The 27807-nt window shown below is 33.3% G+C and overlaps 1 protein-coding gene across 1 annotated transcript; it reads left to right on the forward strand.

The window, feature by feature from the left end:
• The first annotated feature begins 3746 nt into the window (after positions 1-3746).
• LOC137646976 (alpha-amylase 1-like) lies at positions 3747-26856 on the forward strand. Its single transcript, XM_068380048.1, has 12 exons — positions 3747-3803; positions 4378-4460; positions 4743-4832; positions 9778-9935; positions 10522-10711; positions 12464-12619; positions 12757-12844; positions 12970-13217; positions 17465-17708; positions 20111-20226; positions 20473-20628; positions 26700-26856. The coding sequence occupies exons 2-7, from the start codon at positions 4380-4382 to the stop codon at positions 12841-12843; spliced, it is 762 nt and encodes a 253-aa protein (XP_068236149.1). The 5' UTR covers positions 3747-3803; positions 4378-4379; the 3' UTR covers position 12844; positions 12970-13217; positions 17465-17708; positions 20111-20226; positions 20473-20628; positions 26700-26856.
• The last annotated feature ends 951 nt before the right edge of the window (positions 26857-27807 follow it).

Consider the following 27807-nt stretch of genomic DNA (forward strand, 5'->3'; position numbering starts at 1 on the left):
AAATTAAAATCTCGAATATTAGGGATAAGATTACAATAAACATATGTGTTTATGCATTTAAGTATTCATATATATATATATATATATATATATATATATATATATATATATATATATATATATATATATATATACATATATATATATATATATATATATATATATATATATATATATATATATATATATATATATATATATATATATATATATATATATATATGAATATAATTACAGTTTTTTGTATTTTCCTCAAGCCTGATTGGAGGTGTGTTAAGTCGGAGAAATTTCTTTGGATTTTGCCAGCCACCAATACGCCATGGATTAAATAAAAGTGTACACACACATACACACACACATATATATATATATATATATATATATATATATATATATATATATATATATATATATATATATATATATATATATATATATATATATATATATATACCAAGGCACTTCCCCCAATTTTGGGGGGTAGCCGACATCAACAAATGAAACAAAACAAAAAGGGAACCTCTACTCTCTACTTTCCTTCCAGCCTGACAAGGGACTCAACCGAGTTCAGCTGGTACTGCTAGGGTGCCACAGCCCACCCTCCCCCGTTATCCACCATAGATGAAGCTTCATAATGCTGAATCCCCTACTGCTGCTACCTCTGCGGTCATCTAAGGCACCGGAGGAAGCAGGAGGGCCTACCGGAACTGCGTCACAATTGCTCGACAATCATTTTTATTTCTAGCACGCTCGTTTGCCTCTCTCACATCCATCCTCCTATCACCCAGAGTTTTCTTCACTCCATCCATCCACCCAAACCTTGTCCTTCCTCTTGTACTTCTCCCATCAACTCTTGCATTCATCACCTTCTTTAGCAGACAGCCATTTTCCATTCTCTCAACATAGCCAAACCACCTCAACACATTCATATCCACTCTAGCTGCTAACTCATTTCGTACACCCGTTCTCACCCTCACCACTTCGTTCCTAACCCTATCTACTCGAGATACACCAGCCATATTCCTAAGACACTTCATCTCAAACACATTCAATTTCTGTCTCTCCGTCACTTTCATTCCCCACAACTCCGATCCATACATCACAGTTGGTACAATCACTTTCTCATATAGAACTCTCTTTACATTCATGCCCAACCGTCTATTTTTTACTACTCCCTTAACTGACCCCAACACTTTGCAACCTTCATTCACTCTCTGACGTACATCTGCTTCCACTCCACCATTTGCTGCAACAACAGACCCCAAGTACTTAAACTGATCCACCTCCTCAAGTAACTCTCCATTCAACATGACATTCAACCTTGCACCACCTTCCCTTCTCGTACATCTCATAACTTTACTCTTACCGACATTAACTCTCAACTTCCTTCTCTCACACATTCTTCCAAATTCTGTCACTAATCGGCCAAGCTTCTCTTCTGTATCTGCAACCAGTACAGTATCATCCGCAAACAACAACTGATTTACCTCCCATTCATGGTCATTCTCATCTACCAGTTTTAATCCTCGCCCAAGCACTCGAGCATTCACCTCTCTCACCACTCCATCAACATACAAGTTAAACAACCACGGTGACATCACACATCCCTGTCTCAGCCCCACTCTCACCGGAAACCAATCACTCACTTCATTTCCTATTCTAACACATGCTTTACATATATATATATATATATATATATATATATATATATATATATATATATATATATATATATATATATATATATATATATATATATATATATATATATATATATATATATATATATATATATATATATATATATATATGTATGTATATATATATATATATATATATATATATATATATATATATATATATATATATATATATATATATATATATATATATTATGACTAGCGAATTACGTAAATTCCTAAGCTCCCAAACTCACTTGCTTTATATCACATATTCTGATACACAAGAGAAAACCTCCAAGCTCGGAGAATAATATGCAATTCCTAGACGATATTATATATGAACACTGAATATCTAAAGGTCTCTTTACATTATATTCAATAAAAAAACTGGGTGATTTCTTTACTTTTCACAGGGACTATCCTAAAACTAACCTCTCACTTCGGTTCTTAGTCAGGGGATACGAACAAAGCACTGAAATAAGTATGGATGATCGGAATAATACACACTTTAAGAAATATATATGTTCTATAAAAAGGAAAATTCAAATATAATACCAAAAATAAATCTCTCGAAATTTAGATCTGAACTAGACCTTAGGATTAAGACAAAATTGACACTTTAAGAATTATACAATCACTTGTTTCACTGGAAATTAATTTATGAAAATATCTAAATTTGACAATTCATGAAAAAGGTTGACACTTCAACACTATTGTAAATAAACAGTAATTGCACTTACATATATGTAACTGTTAATCTTACGTCCTTTGGGCTCACACAAGGTTACCGAATTGTTAGGGAAAAATAAATACACTTCACCTTTTAACCAAATCTCACAGGGCCAGTCACAAAAACCAATCAATAAATGTTACAATCTAAACTGTAATCACAAATACACTTTAATTCTTTCAAAATCAAAATTACAAAAATTCCACAGTCTGAACAAACACTATACACATTTGAGAGAAAACACTATGCACACGTGAGAGAAAACACTTGCACGTTGGAGAGGAAATTTGTAGTGCCTGAATAGATGCTTGAGAGAGGATTGGCGGATGTTATCTATTTCAGAAGGTCAGGCTGGATCTCTCATTCCTAAGCATGGGTAGGTCCTATATATATCATCCAAATGCTCTCTGGAATATTCCAGTTGATTCCAGCAACAAGGTCCGGGCGGTTCCTCGTGGTGTCAGGTTGCAAACTTAGCAGTTTGAAGAGGGGGTTCCATTCATCGTCCACAAGGCAACACTCTCGGCTAACTCCACCCACCTCCTCTCATAAGATTAAAGAAAGAATAATCTTTAGTCTAGATTTAGAATCTTAATGCATTTCGTAACCACGTAGAAACAAGATGCAATCCCTAGCATGTGTCATACAGCATACCTTTTAACAAAATTAAATAAGACTTCGTAACAAAAGTACGTGAAATGAAAATTTAATTCTTTAAAGTGATGTAAATTTATACATACGGGACTGAATGAATGTATAACTAAATGAATGACAACAGCCTTATGTAACTTATATATATTAACTTAGTTAAACAGGAGTAGAACTCACCTTACAAACTTGCTATACATCTCTTATATACACAAATGAAATACGTGAATAAAATAATATAGACCAGCTTCGTATGAATATGCATATATATATATATATATATATATATATATATATATATATATATATATATATATATATATATATATATATATATATATATATATATATATACATATATATATATATATATATATATATATATATATATATATATATATATATATATATATATATATATATATATATATATATATATATATTCATATTATATATATATATATATATATATATATATATATATATATATATATATATATATATATATATATATATATATATGCATTTTGCTGCGAAATTCATATTATCTATTGATTGTTTCTGTCATAAGTTTTTTGTTAGTGACCCTGAAGAGCCGCAAAAATGTTGGTATAGAAGCTGGCAACCTAAAGTTCTAAAAATATTATTATTGAAGTTGATAATCCCTTATCTAAATAGCTGCCACTATAAAATGAAGCGCCAGGCCCAGATAATGAGTTACTCCTTTCTTCACAGGATATGAGGTAATGTCAAGATAACTTTGGTAGATTTAAGACTTAGTCGTTAAGGCTCGTGTGAGAGAATTTTTAGTTGCAGCAAGTATAGCGCCATAGCTAGTAAGACTATTATTTGTGCACTTAATTTTTCCTGAATTATAATCATAATAGTTCCCACACGCATACAACATTACGAAGTCCCTTCAAATACACTAGTGCTGATATTTTTACATTTAATTGCAACCAAAATGTTACATCAATTCTAAGGTAATGCCCTTTCCTTTGAAGGATTCAGTATTAGTAAGGGTATTCAAATACCATTGAGCCTTGGCATGGTTATCTAAGACGTAAGTGCTGACATAGTCCTGGGTCATATTTAACGTGAGAGAGAGAGAGAGAGAGAGAGAGAGAGAGAGAGAGAGAGAGAGAGAGAGAGAGAGAGAGAGAGAGAGGGGTGGGGGCTGGGGGTGGAGGGATTACACTCCCAATTTCCCTAAAATACAATCATTGATATATAATCAAGGCGCTCAGAAGTTAAATCTTTTCGACCGACATCCAATCCCTTATCAAACGGATGCGTAAAACGGTGTCAATATTTCAGATATGATTCGTTTTGTTGCATCTCTGTTGGCACTCGCCGCTTCTTGCCTTGGACAGTGGGACCCAGGCGTGACAAATGGACAAGTAAGTTCTGTTTCTTTTAGAATTCCATCAGTAACATTTACTTTTCGATACGTAAATCGAAATTTTCAAGCCTATTACGCTGTCTTCAGTTTTCATTTTTAAATTTTTCAATATCAATAATAGTTTATGACTCTTCATCATAAAATAATAAAAAAAAAAAGAAACTGAAATTGAGTGGTGCATCACTGTCATAGGCGTTCGACTTACAGGAATATTCCACACCTTTCATTACGTCACAAAGGAATATTTGACTTTAATAATCCTTTTCGTTTGTTTCCACAGGCGATCGTTCATCTTTTTGAATGGCCGTGGAAGGACATCGCTCGAGAATGTGAGGAATTCCTCGGACCCAAAGGGTTTGGTGGTGTTCAGGTAACCAAAATAAATTCTGAATGGCTGCTGATCTGTCAGGGCTAACGTCCAGATAACCTCTGCCAATTGAGGTTTTATATATATATATATATATATATATATATATATATATATATATATATATATATATATATATATATATATATATATATATATATATATATATATATATATATATATATATATAGATAGATAGAGAGAACTATAGATAGATAGATAGATAGATAGTTAGATAAATATATAGATACAAAAAAAGATAGTTATACCCACTATATTGGAACCATGATTTATTTAGTCCAATATTCATTATGTTTTGAGAGTTTCTTGGGTGAATCAATTTTCATCTTTATGGAAACTCATAAAAATTTAAAGCACCAAACAGGAATATCAACGAGTCATTAACAAACACATCTGTAAGTAATCAGTGGTTTGACGTTATGTATTCTTTTTTTTTTTTTTTGCAATTTACTGCAAATATTAATTGAATCTTTTATATGCGAAGGTAAAATAGAGCCTAAAATCGGAGATTGTAATCTTACTAAATGTTTTGATAAGTTATATCTAAAAGGCCTTATTATATTACCCGGTTTATGAGTTTTATTCAAAACATAGATTAGCCAATGACATTACAGTAAAAATTAACGAATCAATCAAGGATTTTTAATGCTTTAGAATTGGTTTCAAGTTTTTGTTAAAATCCTTGATAACTTCTCTGGAATTAGTTCCTAATTTCTGAATACTTTCTCCTATTTCAGTCTTTATTTCACCTTAACAGATATAGAAGAATTCGTTGATCTTTACGATAAACTACAAAATAAAAGCATAGTGTCCAACCACAGACTACTCAGTTTTAATGTAATATTAATGAGTTATTGGATATTCTGTCGGGTACTTTAGAGTTTAGAGTATAGATTGTTATGAGTTACCATTACCAACCGATGTTATTATTGAACTCATTTGTGTGTGTATCAAAAAGTGTAAATTTAGCTTTAAAATTAAATCTTAATTTTGACGGTTTTTGTGCTGCTATTGATTTATTGGTTCCATCCATAAAATGGTCCATAAAAATTGAAAAAAAAAATGGCAGTATTTCGTTCTTAGCGTTTTTCCTGGTCAGTTAGGCCAATAAATATTGATTTTCCATATTTAGAAATCCAACTAAGCACCTACCATACAATCATTATATTCAGTCCATTCTTAAAAAAAAAAAAAAAAAAAAAAATCTTATTTTCCGCTATCTACATTAAGAACAAGCGAGCCCTTTATATTACATAGTAGAAGATGAGTTTACCCAAATTGAAAAAATTACTGCAAATTTTGTTATCCAAAGCATTTTCTTTTAAAGAAAACTGTATTAATGAACCAAAGAAAACATATTGTGATTTTCCAGTTAGAGAAAAAGGGAGCAATGAATTACACTCTTTGTTTACCATTCCATGAATGTTTTTCACACAGTAATACCACTTAAAAAAATAGGCATAAGGGTAATGCTTAAATATAGCAGCACATTGAACGAAATGTTAATTAACAATATCACTGGGAATGAAAATAATGAGATATATATAGCCCTCCAAGTTTAGAATGTTATTCATTTTATTTCTTTTAGAAAACTTAGAGAATTATTTTTTGGAAATCAAACACCATACGATGGCAGTTTTCTTGGGGTTCATTAACAATACTTTGGTTGTCTATAGGGACTTAATTCAAGTCATAGAACCGTTTGGGATAAGAAGAAGACATCACTTTATATTATTGACACTATTCAAAGAAATATTGTTGAATCCTTTTTAATTACCTTTAACCAATGTCAGAATTTGATTCTCAGCCAAAGTCTGTTTTCCAGTAATCCTGTGTTATCCTCTTTTCTTAAATTCACTTTGTCTGGAATCTTTACCAAAACTGACCATTTAAGGAAACCATTTACTATATAGAAACTGTTCCATTGTTATTTTATTCTCATTTTGAATTCAAGGATTTCACTTAAAAGACAAGTCAAGTCTTATCACTTTGCCCTTTGTTACTATACAGTAATACATATTTTTTTGCTCATCACGTGACAGCTGCTGCGATATCTACACGCACGCGTGCACGCACACACATACTGTATATATATGTATATATATATATATATATATATATATATATATATATATATATATATATATATATATATATATATATATATATACATATATATATATATATATATATATATATATATATATATATATATATATATATATATATATATATGTACATATATATGCATATATTTATGCATATATATGGATATATATATATATATATATATATATATATATATATATATATATATATATATATATATATATATATATAAATATATATTTATATATATATATGTATGTATATATATATATATATATATATATATATATATATATATATATATATATATATACATAAATATATATATGTGTGTGTGCGTGTGTGCGTGTATATATATATATATATATATATATATATATATATATATATATATATATATATATATATATATATATATATATATTTATATATATATATATATATATATATATATATATATATATATATATATATATATATATATATATATATATACAGTATATATGTTTATATTAATATCTAGTTATCTATCTATCTATCTATCTATATATATACATATATGTGTATATATATATATATATATATATATATATATATATATATATATATATATATATATATATATACATATACATATATATATAAACATATATAAATATATATATATATATATATATATATATATATATATATATATATATATATTCACATATGTGTGTATATTTACATATATATGTATATATATATATATATATATATATATATATATATATATATATATATATATATATATATATATATATATATTCACATATGTGTGTGTATATTTACATATATATGTATATATATATATATATATATATATATATATATATATATATATATATATATATATATATTCACATATGTGTGTGTATATTTACATATATATGTATATATATATATATATATATATATATATATATATATATATATATATATATATATATATATATATATATATATATATATTCACATATGTGTGTGTATGTTTACATATATATGTATATATATAAATATATATATATATATATATATATATATATATATATATATATATATATATATATATATATATATATGTATGTATGTATATATATGTCATCAGTCATAAGAACTCCACTTCTGGACAATTTCCTTTTAGACATGACCTCCCACTCGCACCTGTTTATGGTCTTTCTATGCCAGTTTATACCCACAATCCATCGCCTTCTTCTCTTCCTCCCCTTGCTTTGTTTGCAATCTTTATGGAACCATTTTACATTTTTGGTTCATCTATTATCTATCGTTCTCCTTATGTCCTGTATGGTCAGCACATGTAAGTAGAACGACATTTCTTTTTCTTACATGTTTACATTAGTTTGTTCTCTTATCCATGTTTCTCGTTTTCAGTCTCTTAGTGTTATTCCTATGATTTTTCTTTCCATTGCACTTTAGTAAGGCTTCAAGTTTGTGATGCATAAGTCAAAACCGTTAGGACCATCTCATTAAATACTTTTCTTATAGAAGGTGGCATCTTATTGTACGTTTCATAATCTCATTTCTTTTACCAAAAGCTCTCCATCCCATGGTTATCCTTCCTTTAATTTCGGTCTCATGTCTTGGGGAAATGCTTACTCTCTGTCCTAAGTACGTATATACATTAAAAAGCTATATTTCGGTTTTCTCTACTCTAATCTCTTATCATTCACAATTCCTTCTATGATTTACTAATCATAACTATATCAACTGCAAATCTAAATTCTTAGAATAAAGGAATTAGTATAATGATAAAGTTTTTCCAAGCTATAGGTTTAGAGTATTCCTGCAGACATTTGGTGTAAAGTTCAGTGAGTTTACTACTACGAAATCTCCTCCACCTGTTAGTAAATCCTTCTATAAGCCATCTACTCCTGCTGGTTTGCCTCATTTAATGCTTTCTTCACTTATATATATATATATATATATATATATATATATATATATATATATATATATATATATATATATATACATATATATATATATATATATATATATATATATATATATATATATATATATATATATATATATATATATATCTTTCTTCGTGGCCAAGTGGTGATCTTTCTTCGTGGCCAAGTGGTTTAGTCACTGTGTATACAAGCTTGCCGACCAGGGTTCGATTCCCTGCCGGTCACAAGCTCTTGTCTTTGTGTGATTTCGCCTGGGGCTCTGATCCCGAGGTCGTTAAGAGAATCCAGACATTAATGTATCAAAAATATATATGGCTTATTTGAATATATATATATATGTGTGTGTGTGTGTGTATGTGTATTATAGCATGAAAGGAAAAAAGAAAAGACTTGAATGAAGTTATCGAAAGCACTAATTTCATTCTAGTATTTTAACTTTTCTCTTGTAGCTATATAACATTATCTTATGCTCATCACGTGTCTGTTTCGGGATTTCTTCAAACACACACACGATGGTTTTATACAGTATGTATATATATATATATATATATATATATATATATATATATGTATGTATATATATATACTGTATATATATATATATATATATATATATATATATATATATATATATATATATATATATATATATATATATATATATATATATATATACTGTATATATATGTATATATATATATATATATATATATATATATATATACATATATATATATATATATATATATATATATATATATATATATATATATATATATATATATATATATATATATATAACCATCCCTTTTATGTCAATAATATTTGGGTCATGCATCTAGGTTTCGCCACCAAGCGAGAACGTCATTGTGCATCAAGGTTCAGTCACACGACCATGGTGGGAGCGATATCAGCCTGTGTCTTACCAACTTATAACTCGATCGGGAGACGAAGAGGCATTCAAGGATATGGTCACAAGATGTAACAACGTAGGAGTTAGGTAAGAAAAAGTATCAAGTATTTTGAACAAAACTTTGTAGAACACATTGATAACCATCAAATGAGTTTCGGTTTTAAGAATAAAAGTAAACTGTTCATCGGATAAGAAGTCGTCAACAATATATATATATATATATATATATATATATATATATATATATATATATATATATATATATATATATATATATATATATATATATATATATATATATATATATATATATATATAGGTGTCTCATTTTTTGCACTCTTTGCAACGTACTAAATAGCACTGGCATCTTAAAAGCAGCTACACTGCATTGTTTCTTCTTTCATTTTATTGTAATTTCGACGTTTTCTTCTTATGTAAAATCAGAATGAGAGACGTTACGCATAAAAAGTAAATTACATCGAGCCCAAAAAAGGCCAGCATAAGTTTGCGAGTATTTCGTGCATTGGGTAGAGAGCTATAGGGTTTATAACCATATACTAACTATGGGACATTTAATTGATTATTACTGTTAAACAGCTCATTTTCGAACTTTAATTAATTTGTTATCTTGGGTATCGATAAAGGAAAAGTAATAAAGTGTTATCTTCTATAGAATCTACGTAGACGTTGTCATCAATCACATGACGGGAGGATGGCCCCAAGGCACAGTGGGCACGGGAGGCACGACTTTTGATTCCAGTGCTGAAAGTTATCCTGGAGTGCCCTACTCAGGTTTCGATTTCAACGATGGCAACTGCCATACTTCATCAGGAACCATCGAGGATTACGGCGATGCCAACCAGGTAACGAATAATAGCATCGAAACTTTCCGTTTAAATTCAGCTTTGTTTTTAAAGACTTGAATGCCTAATACTGCGGATTCTAAAAGCAGAATGTTATTCGACCAGATGAAGAAAAGACACGTGAAAGCAAAATTTGTTTGAGAAACTATGTATAATATATTTCTATGATATACATTTCTTTTTCTGAGAATGCAGTACTATATCATTTAGGCAAAGATTGCAAGGTTTCCAGAGACATAATTTGGTTTTGCGAATAAAACACTACTGCCTTTAAAATTCTAAATGACCCCATAGAAAAATAGATGAACATGCAACTCATCAATCATTTGACTTGCAATCAACTTATTAATATCTAAACGTAAATTCAGAGCGTAGGCAATTAAATGGTACTAGTTCTGAAGCAGTGGTATACTTCAAATGCCACGTAACTGGATAATTAATTAAATAAGAGAAAAAAATACTGGATTGTTATTTTATTGTAAGTAATGCATATCATGCTTCTATACTATTTGGAGCGAGGAATTGTAAGTTGAGCACTTACTTAGACAAAACGGCATTAATTTATTTTTTTATTTTTATTTTAGGTTCTAAATGTTATGTGTTGCAGGCAGCGCTTCTAGATATCTATCTAAAAAATACCTTCATGTTATAATTTATTTAAATTGGTCCTTTAGTAAGGAAGAGTTTACAAGGAAAAGCTTCGGAACAATTTTCTTGTAACCACTAGATATTCTTATGGAGTCACTTACCTATAGCACAGAAAGCTGAAGATCTTTAATAGTGCAACCAAAGATTGATTTTCTAAATGTAGACACCAGGACCGGGTTTCTCTTGGTTCAAGCACACAGCCATATTTTTGACACCCCAAAAATTAAATAAGCGAAAACAGAACACCAATAACTCAAATATGAATTGATATCTTTTGGGGATGCCTTTTAGGGGATGGGGATGCCTTATGGGGTTTGGTTTAGTAAATATTCAAGTGATAATCAATTTTTTTTTTTTTCAGTAGTTAGCTGAGATGAAAAGACTTTTTTTTTTCAACAGGCAATTAAGATGAAATATTCTTTTTTTTATATTTAGTTAAATTGGTCGGCTTCACTTATTGTGGATTGATTCTCATCTAGGCTCCCAGTGGAAGGCGCTAGTGCTGTTGACTTAGTATCTCTTTTAAATTAGTTCTTGCCTTATCTGCAGCAACAGCCATTCTCTGAAATAGCACTCTTAAATTTATGCTGTGTTCTTCAAGAATTTTGGGAATATTAGTAAGAGCGTTAAATGAATTTCCTTAGGTTTGTAAATGTTTTGTTCATTTGCCTTGGCCTGAAGTAGGTCATTGGTTTTGTACCATAAATACATTTTCGTCTGTAGATATGAATAACAGTTCATTACCATAATGATCATCTACAATGAAATGATTGAAGTGTTTTGGGATTAACTGACCTTATTTATCCCTCTGTTTCTATATCATTTCATCATTTTCAGTTAGCCCTAATGTCTTTTTTTTCTTTTGTGTGCGACGAAATTTTACTGAATGATTTGCCAGATTTTCTTACTATTACTTTTCCTCTCCTAACTGTGTACGTTTGCCATTTATATGAGTAACACAGTATTAATGTTATCTGTAAACAACATGTATGGAATAATCAGATATTCTAGTAACACTGTCTTACCAGAAAGAAGCAGAATAGAATTACTGTAGACATTTATTTCCTCTCAATAAGAAACCATCATCAGATACTTCACTTTCAGGTCCGAAACTGCAAACTTGTAGGTCTGAATGATTTGAATCAAGGGACTGATTATGTTCGAGGGAAAATCCAGGAATATCTGAACAGGCTCCTTGACTATGGTGTAGCTGGTTTCCGAGTAGATGCCAGCAAGCACATGTGGCCGGGAGACATGAAGGTTAGTGGTGTGGAGAGAACGAATCCTCTGTGAAAAACTTGAGATATGAAAACAAGATATCATGGCCATGTGATACCTGTGCTTTCTTAGTAAAACTTTAACAATGTCTTTCCATATGTATACGTATCTATTTCCAGGCTATCTTTGATGGCCTGAAAGGACTAAGCACAGAGCATTTTAAGGCCAATGCAAGACCGTTCATTGTCCAAGAAGTTATTGTTTAAGGTAAGTGCAACTAGATTTTTAAGAAATGTATTAGTGTACATCAATATATTTCTAATGTTTCTTATATAATTTTTACAAGTTAAGTCTTATATTATTTCAAAACTTATGCAGAATCTCTGTATCAGGTGGAGAGCCCATCTCCAGTGGAGAATATGTTGGCAACGGCCGAGTGACAGAATTCAGGTATGGGAAGTTCTTGGGTGAGGCTTTCCATGGCAGCAACCAACTCAAATGGCTCGTGAACTTTGGAGAAGGATGGGGCATGATAGACAGAGCAAATGCTCTTGTCTTCATCGATAACCATGATAACCAGAGGGGACACGGTGCTGGAGGAACCATGATTCTCACCTTCCGGGACTCAAAACTATATAAGGTTAGCTGCAAGACTGGTAATTTATTCATAACTAAGGACTGATTACAATATCCTGCTCTTGTATCTAACAGGATATTGCTTGAAAATCTCCCACCCAACGTAGAATAAAAGATTTAAGGTTAAGCCCTACTTAGCAGGAAACTTAGAAATTCTCCATTCCATTAGCAAAGAACTCAAGTTATGTTTTTTGTTTTAACTTAAACAGGTATCTAAGAATTTTTGGTTTTGCATATATGGAAATTAAAGATAAATATGTCCATCTCCAAAACTCGTTTTTAAAAACTAAGAGATGCTCGATATTGAAGCCACTTCTTCCTCAAGAAATACATTTTTGGCATAATGTCCATTTCCACATCATAACAAATGACAGGTTATTTAAGTGTAAGATCAATGTTATTCTTAGATGTCAAAGGTAAATAAGAATTTAACTATAGATATGACTTTTGAATTTTACGACACCAGACATAATTTGCGTATTCTACTTCAATAATGAGATAGGTATGAAGCTTAAAATTAATGGTATTTCCTAGTAACTAGTTTATACCCAGATGTCAAAGGTTAAATGCGAATTTAACCATGGTCAGAACTTTTGAACTATACGAGACAGAGACTTCATATTTTGCCTTCATAATGAGATCAAGACCATACTTAGAAGTCTAATCTGATATGGGTTATTGTTTAGTTTGTTTATTTATATGTTTGTTAGAGTTCTCTTGCTTGAGGGTACACTCGGGCACATTATTCTATCTTATTTTTTTTTATCTTCCTATTTTTTTTTTAATTGGTGTGTTTGGCAGGCTTAATAGGAGGGACAAGGATGCTTGGTGGTTTATCAAAAGGTTGTCTTTTCCTTATGTGATAGTTTTTCTCCCCTCTGTTGAAGTGGCTATCCTGCAGGGTATTTAGCCTTGCATGGTGTATCGGCTCCTCCATGTTGACCAGTTTTTCCGACTTTTATTATAGTCTATGGGATTGATCAATCACTTTATTTATGTTTCTGTACATATAGTTTTTGTTATAATTCTTGTTAATCTAGTTTTTAAGTATGATGTCTCTTTTTTATTACCATTAATTCTTATGCTGTCTGGAGACATTGACCAGTACGTCCTATATTTCGTCAATGTTGTCTACTGTACTGCAATATTCGTGGTATTCATGCAAATATTCAAGACCTTACAGTTACATCCAGACAGTGTGATATTCTTTTATGCTCAGAAACTTTGGTTTCTAATATGAGGCACTCATCTGAACTCCTTATAACTGGTTTTAAGAAGCCAATAATATTGAAACGTGATGCCATCCTAGGGGCAGGGGAATGGCAATGTATATTAGGACTGAGAACCCTGCTTCTCATAAATCCTGCTATGAATGTGGATGTCATGAGATTCAGGTTATAAAAGTTTGTGGCAAGCATAACAACTTCTATTTGTGTTCGATCTACCGGAATCTAGACATGGATGATTCTATCTTCGATTGTCTTCTTACCATTATGGCTGATACAAGAAGATGATAGAAAGGCTTCTTTTGTCTTTGTTGGTGATTTCAATGCTCACCATAGGGAATGGTTAAGTTCTATTTCTCCTACCGATCCCCATGGCTTAAGAGCTTTAGACTTTGTCTCTGAACCAGTCTGTGAGCAGATCATAAGTGAAGCTACTCACAGGTCTGGTAATTACTTGGACCTCGTATACACTGACTCCCCTGCCGCTATAACAAGTAAGTTTGGTTCTCCAGTCGGGACATTTGATCGTGCCTTGATTTCATCAGAATGGAATGGGATTTTGCATGATCTTTTGGGCTTGAATGGGTCACAATTAAATGGTAGTAATGATCCTGTTGTCCCTTTGAATGAGAATCTAGTCAACATAATTGATAGGCGTATCCCTTCTCGTGTGCTAAGGCACGATTGAAGGACAAACCGAAGTTCAATGATGATTGTAGACGTGCTTATTTGGAGAAGCAGGAGGCCTATCAGTTTTGGAAGGGTAACAGATCAGTTTTGACCTGGAATAAATTTACTCAGCTTAGAGCTTTTGCTCAGAGAGTTTATGCTTCATCTAAAAAGGAATACAATTTAACCATAAAAGAAACCCTTTCTGGTACAACTCAGAAACATAAGTGGTGGGTTATCCTTCAATCTGTACTCTTTGGTGTAGATGCAACAGTTCCTCCTTTACTTAAACCAGATATCTCAGTCACTTACTGTCCAAAGAAAAAGGTAACCTTTTGGCTGATGTGTTTGACAGTAAACAGAGTAATGAGAAACTCACACATCCTCATTCCTGTTTTCCTGAGGCTAAACTAACTAGTTTAGCTTTTCGATCTTGTGAAATTAAAGTTGTCTTGATGAACCTTGAGGCTTATGGAGGTGTAGACCCAAATGGTATTTTTTCCTTTGTTTTTTATAAAGACAGTAGATTTCTTAGCTCCAAAGTTATCTGTTATTTTGCGCAAGTTAGCAAGAAGAGGGGCTTTTAGCTCTTGCTGGAGAATTGGTAATGTTACCCCTCTATGCAAATGTGTTTGTGGTAGCTCAAGTTCAAGTGCTTACCGTCCAATTTCCATAACTCCCATATTATCTAAATTTCTTAAACGTCTTCTGGCAAAACGTCTTAATAAGTTTGCTGATGGTAATCATCTATTCCATAGTTTGCAATTTGGTTTTCATAAAGGCCTTGGAACATGTATTGTCCTTCTTATAATCTCCAATGCTGAACGGAAATCCCTTGATTGGGGTCAGGAAGGTCGTATGCTTGGCCTTGATTTTAGTGCTACCTTTGACAGTGCTTATCACGAGGCCCTTATTTTCAAACTCAAACAGTTGGGAGTGGACGGGTCGTTTCTTAGCAATATTATTAAATTTTCAAGTAATTGATCTCAAAGAGTTGTTGTTGATGGGCATCATAGTGAGTATAGGAATGTGATATCTGGTGTTCCACAGGGTAGTGTTCTTGGCCCATTACTTTTCATACTATATACACATTACATGTGGTTTGGCCTAGAAAAAAAGCTTGTTGCATATGCAGATGATGCTACTCCCCTTGCATCAATTCCATCTCCTGAATGTAGATCTGGGCTTGCTGAATCCCTTAATAGAGATCTAGCTAAAATTAGTGCATGGTGCAAATTATGGGATATGAAGTTGAATCCTAACAAAACTCAAAGTATGATTGTAAGTAGGTCTAGGACAGTGGCTCCTCATGATCTGGATCTCAGCACTGATAATGTTTCTTTAACTTTGTATGACTCTTTTAAAATTTTAGGTATAATTCTTGACAGCAAATTTACTTTTGAGAAACAAATTAGGTCTGTTTCTTCTTCAATTGTGCAAAAAATTGGCTTATTGAGAAAGTCTTTTAAGATTTTCGGTGATCAATCTATTATGGAAAAGTATTTTAATTCTTTCATTTTACCTTGTTTCGAGTATTGTTCTCCTGTCTGGTCTTCAGCTGCCGATTCTCATCCTAATTTGTTGGCCAGAAACTTACAGTGTAGTAAGTTTCTTATTCCTGATCCAGATATTAATCTTTGGCACCATCGTTCTATTAGTTAATTATACATGTTACATAAGATTTTTCATAATTTTGACCATCCTTTATATTCACATCTTCCTGGAGAGTTCCTCCCTGTTTATAATACTAGACAGGAAGTTAATTCTATTAGTCAGGCCTTCTCCGTCATGAGGCTCAATACTACACCCTATCTTAGAAGTGTTATTCCAGCTGTGACTAAGTTGTGGAATGATCTTCCTAATCGGGTAGTTGAATCAGTAGAACTTCAAAAGTTCAAATTTGCAGCAAATGTTTTTATGTTTAATGGGCTGACAAAAGTCTTTTTATAGTTTATCTATGACATTCTGTTTGATATTGTTAGTGTTTTTACAATGATTTATTGTTAATTTTTCTCATCATTCATTCGTAACCTTATTTCCTTTCCTCACTGGGCTATTTTTCCTTGTTGGAGTCCTTGGGCTTATAGCATTGCTTTTCCAACTAGGGTTGTAGCTTGGCCAGCAATAATAATAATAATAATAATAATAATAATAATAATAATACCGAGTTCATACCAAATGTTTGTTGTATAATTTGTAAAGAAGAGCTTTTTGGAAGAAGGGGCTGTTCTTTTTTTTTGGGGGGGGGGGAGGGGACGGGGGCGGCGTTGTATTGGTCAACCATGTCGGAATTTGTTCATGTTTGAATACTTTTTTATTCATTTATCACTGAACATGCTATCGTATTTTCTTTCAGATGGCGAATGCTTTCATGTTAGCCTGGCCATATGGGTTCACCCGCCTCATGTCATCGTATTACTGGGATCAACACTGGGTTGGTGATCACGATGAGAATGACTGGGTTGGTCCTCCAATGGACGGCCAGGAACACACCGTCGGTCCCACCATCAACCCTGACGGAACCTGTGGAGGGGGATGGATTTGCGAGCATAGATGGAGACAGATCTTCAACATGGTGGAGTTCCGAAACGTTGCCCATGGTAATAATTCTCCATTCTTGTTTCCTTTGATGTACTCTACACGGACATTTATAATTACAGTTTGAGCCTGAAGTGATCATCAGATTATAGTTTAAGAGAGACATGTTGGTGTCATACTTTTGGTATGATAAAGACGGCTTACAATTGTGATCCTTTGTGCCCAAGAGAGAGAGAGAGAGAGAGAGAGAGAGAGAGAGAGAGAGAGAGAGAGAGAGATGTCTGAAGATATAACTTAATCAAAGGTGAAATCTCGTACTGAGAATCACATCATCTACATTGGTAATCTTAAGTCTATTTTTCCTTTTTGAGGGTTTAATGTCAAATGAGTTCCCTCCACTCGTTTCTTTCTGCGTGAATTCCCATCTGATTTAGGTAGCCCAATCATCTGCCCATTCATCCTTGGACTTTCGTACTGGTCTTTGAAACTAACATTTCCATATCTACTAATTTTCTAACTAAATTTTTCTCCCTTCCTTCCATCCCCTTTACAAATCACCACAATCTTTTTAGATCTTGATCTATTTAGAAGTCGATGGATTATACATTTCTCTACAAATTCCTTATTTATTCTGATATTTCGAGCTTCCTCCAGCCATGACTGTGGACATTTCACAATCAAACCTCCGAAAGTTCCTTAAATACCCTTCTGAGAGCTTGCATCTCTGCCTCAAGGATTAGTTCACTCATTTTGCTACTATTCACTCTTTCCAGCTTACCCAAGATGATGGTATTTTATCTACCATTGTGGAGCCTAATAAGCTCAAACTTACAACAAATGGTTTTATGTTGAAACTTGAACAGGCTGACAAGAGTATTATTATTATTATTATTATTATTATTATTATTATTTTTATTATTATTATTATTATTATTATTATTATTATTATTATTATTATAATTACAAGCTAAGCTATAACCTTAGTTAGAAAACCAAGAGGCTATAAGCCTAAGGGATCCAACAGGTAAAATAGCCCAGTAAGGAAAGGAAAAATAGGAAATTAATAGATTACAAGAGAAATAAAAGAAAAAATATATTTTAAGAACAGTAACAACATTGATTAGATATTTCATATATAAACTGTAAAAACTTCAAAACACAAGAAGAATGGAAATAAGACAGAACACCATGCCCGAGTGTACCCTCAAGCAAGAGAACGCTAATCCTAGAGTGTGGAAGGCTATGGTACAAAGGATATGATACATACAAGACTAGAGAACAATGGTTTGATTTTGGAGTGTCCTTCTCATAGCAGAGCTGCTTACTGTAACTAAAAAGTGTAACTAAAAAGTCTCTTCTACCTTTACCAGGAGGAAAGTAGCCAATGAACACTTACAGTGCAGTAATTAACCTCTTGAGCGAAGAAGAATTGTTGGGTAATCTAAGTGTTGTCAAGTGTAGGAGGACAGAGGAGAATGTGGAAAGAATAAGCCAGACTATTCAGCGTATGTGTGGGTAAAGACAAAATGAGCCGTAACCAAAGAGAGGGAACCAATGTAGTACTGCCTAGTCTGCCAAAGGACCCAATTACTCTCTAGCGGTAGTATCCCAACTGGTGGTTGGTGCCCTGGCCAACCCACTACCTTTCACATCCTAGTTTATATATGGCAGCTCTATTTTAACGCTGTTACTGATCTAAAGATATTTTGTAGTCTTTATTCATTATTTTTCATACAGTTTATTTAATTCCTCATTGCCTTTTCTCACTGAGCTATTTTTATCTATTAGAGCCATTGGGCTTGTAGCGTTCTGCACCTCACCCTATGATTGTAGCTTAGCTATTGATAATAATAATAATAATAATAATAATAATAATAATAATATTATTATTATTATATCATTATATTAATAATTATATTATATTATTATTTTACTATATTATATTAATAATAATAATAATAATCTTCGTGTCTGTTTTGCAGTCTAAAGGCTGTATTACTACAACAAGGTTTTTTCCTATGTCTTCTGCATTGGCTTCTCTCAGGCATTATTGAGTTAAATATACTCTTACCTATTTACATTCTGCAATCTGAGCATACCTTGTTATTTCTTCTATTACTTCTGATAAATTGGTTTTAGGTACGCCCGAACCTTACCTGCAGCATCCAAAGACCACCTTCTTGTTTGTAATTTTTCCCTCCCACATTCAGTGTCCTCTCCTTTCAATTGTATTCTATTATTCTGACATTTCTACGAATTTTTCCAAAAGTCCCACAGAAAAAGTCACTAGGGATCAAATAAAGACTACATTTATATTTTCACAATTCAGTTTTCCATTACCTCCTCGTTCGCTAGCTTTTGGTTGGTTGTTCAATGTGTAATGAACTATATTTGATGAAACGTTACTTATATTATTTAGAGAGAAATAAGATAATGTCATAAGCATCATTTCTCTGTAACAAAGGAACCGACATGAATGACTGGTGGGACAACGGCAACAACCAGATTGCTTTCTGTAGAGGAGACAAAGGTTTTATCGCAATCAACAATGACAACTATGATCTCAAGGAGACCCTGCAGGTAGGGAAAGGATTTCATTAAATACCATTACACACACACACACACACACACATATATATATATATATATATATATATATATATATATATATATATATATATATATATATATATATTATATATATATATATATATATATATATATATATATATATGATTAGGTTGGTATCGTTCAACTCTTCATATATTTCTTCTACTGCAATTTAATAAAATTATAAATAATCAATGTATATCGGTATTTCCTCAGACTTGCCTTCCTGCTGGTACCTACTGCGACGTAATATCCGGTTCCAAGGAAGGAGGATCGTGTACCGGCAAGGCTGTGACAGTCAATGGTGATGGCACCGCCTATATCGAAATCACAACTTCAGAATACGATGGAGTGTTGGCTATCCATAGTAACGTAAGTACTATATATCTTCCACTGCCTATTCTGCAGTAATATAGATGTAAGAAAGAGGGAAATTCGTGGATGTGACTAAAGACACCACTTATGACTGAATATGGAGAAAGAGAGAATGATAACTGTTTCCTTTCATAACCTTTTCAAATTAGGACGATACTATGGTTAAAACAAATAACACCAGTATAATTACGATATTACATTGATTGCAGCTAACTACATCACTTTTCCAATTGAAGAGCTTATCATATGTTCAATGACTATTATTTCCTATGATGACTGAATCCGTGATGTTTTTGTGAAATAAAATGCAATTGGTTTCTATATCCTAATGATTCATAAGAATACGACTGGTTAGTGAAACGGTTTTTTGATATATATATATATATATATATATATATATATATATATATATATATATATATATATAATATATATATATATGTGTGTGTGTGTGTGTGTGTGTGTGTGCGAATATATATAGTGTAATGTCACTAATCTTTTAAGTAATTTGTATTTTTGCTAACTATCCAAACCAGAGTCTTTTGATTGTGGTATAACTTCAGCGAAGATTGAACAGCCGTTGAAATTTAACAGGTAGTTTGACCATAAGTCTGGGATGTGCGAGTGACTGAGATGGGAATAAGGTATTAGGTATTAGGTTGCTAGGGCACCAACCATCCGTTGAGATACTAATGCTAGAAAGTTATTGTGTACTTGAACGGGCGAGACAGTACTACAGTAGATCCTTTTCTCTGGTTATGGCTTATTTTTTCTTTGCCTACACATACACCGAATAGTCTGGTCTATTCTTTCCACATTTTCCTCTGTCCTCATACACCTGACAGCTGGAGGTTACCAAACAATTCTTCTTCACTCAAGAGGTTACCCACTGCAGAGTAATTTTTCAGTGGCTACTTTCCTCTTGGTAAGGGTAAAAGAAACTCTACTGTATAGCTATGGTAAGCAGCTCTTCCAGGAGAAGAACTCTCCAAAATCAAATAATTCATTATTTAGTCTTGGGTAATGTCATAACCTCTGTACCATGGTCTTGCATTGTCTTGGGTAGACTTCTTTTGCTTGAGTTTGCTTGAGGGTACACCCAGGTACACAATTCTATATTATTTCTTTTCCTTTTGTTTTTTGAAGTTTTTATAGTTCATATAATTATGAAAGATTTATTTTATTGTTCTTACTGTTATTAAAAATTCTCATTTTGATTGTTCATTACTTCTTTTGTAGTTTATTTATTTCCTTGTTTCCATTCCTTATTGGGCTATTTTTCCTTGTTGGAGCCTTTGGACTTACAGCACCCTGCTTTTTCAACTAGGGTTGTAGCTTAGGTAATAATAATAATAATAATAATAATAATAATAATAATAATAATAATAATAAGAGGAAGGCACCAGAAATTTTGCTGAAAAACTTTTCCAAAATTTGTCAAAATATATAAACATTTGCAGAAGCAAATGTGATGACTCCCCTAACCTATTAACAATCTTTGTGTATGAATAACAGGCTTTAGGTTAGGCCTGTACCAAGAATAAATGGTAGTGAGTCGCAGAACCCATATCCTTGTACGGTGTATGCTGTATGAATGAATACGTAGATAATTAAAGAGCTGGGTTCTAGCCATCCTCCCCCTTGTTTGGCAGGTTGTAAGAAATCTTTTTTATAAATCATGTGAAAGAAAGGTTGCTGGTTTATGAAGCCTACCTGCATTTAATGTACAGTCCAATTCATAACAACCACGACTGCTGCCCCTCCAAAGGAGTGGGAAGAAATTAGAGTAGAAGGCTAGTCATTTTACTTTTCATTCTAGGCTTTTGTCAAAACTGTTATCTTAGACGAGAGGCTTTTTGTCCTGTTAGCGATCTAGGGACGCTACACAACATTTTCAGCAGCCACCACAGAACCAAGGTTAAAGGTATTCAAGGCTTTTTTAAGTATACTCCCATAGGTATTGTGAGGTGAAGGTTGTCTGGTAGTTCCAGATTCGTTCTTTTAATATCGGAACCACTGACAGCTTCTTCCTTTATACTAGGTTGGAGCTGGTACCAATGTCTTCATGGCCCTTGCCTGAGATGGACCACCAAGCTCCTTGTTGGTTGAAGGATAGGCATGCCTAATGACTTCATGAAACCAGAACTAAATATCTTTCTCTTGATCTTGCCAGTGGTAATAAAGCATATTTGGTGCTCAGATCTGAAGCACCAAGTCCTCTTAAGATATAACAGCAGGGCTCTCCAGGAGACAAGGAGGTAAATCACCGTGATTCCCTCTGAATGCCTCCTGAAGAAAAGAGATGGCAAAGAACTGGAATCTGGAATTGTGGACAGCTAGGTTTTGGGTCTTGTCCACGACCTTCTTCCATCATTTGGAATGATTTGTTACATACGAGATACTGTGAAGCTCGCCAACTCACTTCCACTAGTAGAAAATCAGTCTTAAGAGACAGATCTCTTTCCATTACCTATTCAAAAGGCTTGTATGGGGCACACAAAAGAGACATGAGAACCCTAGTCATAGTCCTCTCCAGGGACCTGAGGTCCCTTGGTTGCCAAAACGGACTCAAAGCTCCTTAGGAGCACAGACAATTCCCATACAAAGGAATGGTCTAATAATTTCTGTCTGAAGATCTGGCTCAAGGTTGAGCGATAGTATTTCCCTTCTGAAATCGGCATGACCCTCTTTTGATGAAGGTAGATTAGAAATCAGCAGTTAACTGCAGAAGGGCACTATCCGATGATATATGCCTTTAATGAAACTAATAAAAGTGCATTGCCTTGCAAAAAAAACTTTCACTTAGAGGAGATAGTAGGTAGTTTCCACCCATGAAATGCTCAGGACTCCACTGAGTAATGGTACTTCTGAAGGTAAGGTTGACAGAGAAGAGTGGGCCACTGGTGAAACTCTCTCGGCACCTTGACAATAAGTATCAACAGATGCAGCTACCTGGGAGTCACCAGGGTCTTCCTGGGGATTAATGTTGTCAACATACTGTTGAGTAATTAGCGAATTAGGTAAAAAGGAGGAGATATGCATTCATAGGCCTACAGGTGTTAGATAGAATGAATACCATCCAATGATAAGGATTGGGGGAGAAGAACACCTTAGGTTTACTGTTCAGCCGTGTGGCAAATAGATTAATCACTTATAACATCTAAAGAGCAAGAATTCTTTCCTTTGTACTGGGATATAGGGACCACTCTGAGCATTCAACCGACTCATTGCTACTGAGCGTGTTTGCTAGAATATTCCTCATGCTTAGAATGGACATAACTGATGGTTCTACAGCGTTATCCAAAACCCAGATGTGCATCTGTTTCTCCAAATTGCTTGTTGATGTATGCTAAAGCAGTAGTATTGTCGCTCATCAGAAATACTGAGTGCTTTGTTGAGAAGCTTGCAGAGCTATGCAAGTACTTTTTCTCTCGAGACTACAATTATGAAGTGACTTGGTCTCTCAGTGTATGCCACACTCACTCTTAGATGTATCCAAGATGGGATGGGAGAACACTAACTACTAACCATTGATGTTTCAGACACCATTGAATTAATTATTGATGAAGATGCCAATGGGAAAGGTATTCCAAAAATAGTGCCATACCTGAGTAGGGAGTATTGTTTGGACAAGAATGGTTGTGCTTTCTCTGTGGGCCTACTGAGGCAATGATTTGGTGTGAAGTTTATTGCTGCCGCTGTGTCTATCATGCCGATAGACACAGCAGCAGACATTTCATCCTCTGCTTGGGCATGAGACTACCCTTTTCTCAATTTACCATGATCCCAGGTTGTGAAAAAGGAAAGAAGCTTATCTTGATCCTGAAGCAATTGCCTCTTGGAAGAGAGATCAACCAGCCTGTTCAGATACCTCTACAGAAACATCCCATTCGAGTGGGTCCAAGCTGAGACCGGAGTGAGCTTTCATGAATGCTTGGGGAGAACTTGGCCTTTTTGAAGCATAGGGCATTGAACTGATACAATAATCCATTGAGGATGAACTATAGGTACATTCTGTAGGACTGATTGACAATTATTTGGAAACATGCATTCTTCAGATCCTCTCTGATTGCAGACGATAAGGTACTTGCCCTGTCCATGTTGAATGGAGTTTGGTGAAAAAAACTTGTCAACCAGCAAGAGGGTGATGACTGATCTCCAGCCCCCAGTCGACTGTAAAACCATCTTCAAACGACTTCAAGTACATTTTTTTCTTTTATCGCTTTCATCTTTGCTACCAAAGCCAAATCTTTCGGTAATTTCAGAGGGCACCTTTGGATTGCCACACATTGCTCTGCTCCATGGCGCTGCCACGTAGTCCAATGGCATGACAGACATTCCCTTACTAATGGCTGTTGGAAGAAGACTGCCAACTCCAGTGTCCCCTTTCTCCCTTCTTACCTCTATGGCTTTCCTGAACTTGCCAGGCTGGTAGGAAAAAGTGGTGCAAAGATAGTGGTTTCCTAATTGAAGAACCAGTTTGAAGTCCTGATTGAGTTTTAGAGGCAGCCAAAGCGTTTTTAAAAGCCAATTTCATGGGGCCTTGAACCCTGAAGGTATGTACATCATGGATGAGGGAGTTGTGGATAGCCTTCCTCCACTTTTTCCCTATTGCCTCTATGTTATTCTGGGGAAAGAGAGACATAGCCTTCAATAATATACTTTTTTATTGGAAACAAAATTTTCTCAGGCATTCAGGCCCCTAGAAACTGACAAAGTACATCCAACTTTAGTTTGTGTGTTGCCTGTTGGTAAGCATGGTACTTGGCGACAAACCACATATCTTGTTACGGATTTTGTGTCTGTGATGTAACATCCTGGTGCTCATAAGAGCACTGAGAGCAGTCCTATCCTTGGTGTGTGACCATTCTTCTCACTGAGTGAACACATGAAATTCTCCATTGACCCGTGTGTCGCGAGGAGAGTGTTCATACTTGACAAATCATGATGTGATTGATGATGAGTATACCTTTTACACTCAAGCAAGGGAATTCCTCATTTCTCGTAAAAGTATGGACACCGATAGCAGGGTCATGTCATCCATAGTTCTCTATTGAGGCTAAAAAGTGGAACCTCACAACGCACCAACCTCTTTCACTTCAGTACCTACGTAACGTTAGGGAGAGGGACAGAGGTGTTCCCAAGTCTCAGATGAAAGGAGAGGAGAAAGGCAATGCCCTTTATCTTGATTGACAGTGCGTTTGCTTGATCCTGAATGAGACCGAGCACCGATTGCAGGAGTATACTCTCCTAACTACGTATCAAGATACCTTCGTTGGCTCGATATGTGTATGGTACCACACCATCTCTCTCATTCGTAAGCAAGGAGGCAGAGAAGGAGGATGACATACTAGAGGAGGAGTGTACATGTATACACACACATGCATATATATATATATATATATATATATATATATATATATATATATATATATATATATATATATATACGTACATTTATATATTTATATGCATATATATATATATATATATACATATATATATATATATATATATATATATATATATATATATATGTATATATATATATATATATATATATATATATATATATATATATATATATATGTGTGTGTGTGTGTGTGTGTGTGTGTGTATGTGTGTGTGTGTGTAGCAGTTATACTTTTGGTGCAACAATTTGTATAACTTAGATGATGTTAACTGTTATTACTAGTACTCTCTCTCTCTCTCTCTCTCTCTCTCTCTCTCTCTCTCTCTCTCTCATTGTGTAAGTGTGTGTATGTGTGTGTTGTTGCTTCTTTTTAACAAGTGATGAATGAGATTTATCATTCATACCTAATAGTGTAACTGAAATCAGAATAGAAAATATAGCACTAGTTCATTAAATTCGAAATCACAGATACTACATTTATAAGGATTAAAATAACCTTACTAAATACATTATGAAGCTAGCATTCAAGGAAATTAAGAGAAAAATCACAGATCTACCCATAATTATACGGAACGTATTTACATGCATATTATAGAACGAAATAATAATCTTTATATGTATATTCTAAAGTCTATTTTTTTCTTCTCTATTCCAGTCTAAACTGTAAACCGTATCGAGAGAAATCTGATAAATTTCGTCGTGAACGTAAAACTAGCAACAAACAGTCATAGAACGGGATTTGAAGCAGATAATGTTCTATCAACAAAATTAAAACCGAAGATGGGTTAAGCTAATAAACTTACTCAAATCTTTATCTTCTTTTTGGTCACCTTCCATTGTAACCTGCTCTCATCAGATTATCAAATCACAGCTCATCCACAAAGAATTGTTGTTCCATTCTCAAAATGTCATCTGAAATTTTGCTCTACGTCACGATCTGTCTAAGAGAAAAGGTAACCATCCATACAGAAAACTAGATCCTCTAACACGCAAAATATAAGATATTCGGGCATAACCAAAGCGTAAAATTCTTATTCAATTCTTCTTTTTTTTTTCAAGATAAAGCTTAGAATATACAGAAAGATCAATTTGCCTACTTGTCATTGTAGGGAATGTTAAAAGCATTTCAGATAATTTGGCTGATACTATAAAGAAACTGCTGATGTCAGGATTATCGTATGGGGAAATATATAAATAAATAACGAAAGAACTGGGTTTTATGAAAATGTGTCAAACAAAAGGCATTTCATAACCCTCTAATTAATAAGTTACCTATTGTTAGTGATAAGCTCTAAGATGTTTTGAGCAATATTGTTTATACCTTTGAGTATAGGAGTGATTTGGGTTTACGGTACTTAGAATTATTTATATTAAAAAATAATATTTAAATGTGAGAATTGAAACTGCGAGGGGTGAATGACCACCCATTAGACTAGCCACCGCTCAAACAGTCTCTGTTCCCTTGTCGTTTGCTTTGCTCGCAAATAAACATTATCTCATTGCTCCTACCTCCTGACAAAGGATACATATATGTGATATGTACGGTACCAATGTTGGTCGCTATCTAAGGGGCCATAATTGCCTATAACCTGTATTATTATTATAATTGTTAATTTACATGAACCAACTGTGAGAAAGCAAGATGCTTATGAGAGGATCATGTCTGCAGAAGATGCTTTTCCAATCATAGAAAGGTTTAGGTTAGATGTTATTATTTTTCAGATTCTCGGCATACATTAGTAAAGTGAGATGGTTAGCCACAC

Source organism: Palaemon carinicauda, chromosome 9, assembly GCF_036898095.1.
Source record: "Palaemon carinicauda isolate YSFRI2023 chromosome 9, ASM3689809v2, whole genome shotgun sequence".
Taxonomy (NCBI): Eukaryota; Metazoa; Arthropoda; class Malacostraca; order Decapoda; family Palaemonidae; genus Palaemon; species Palaemon carinicauda.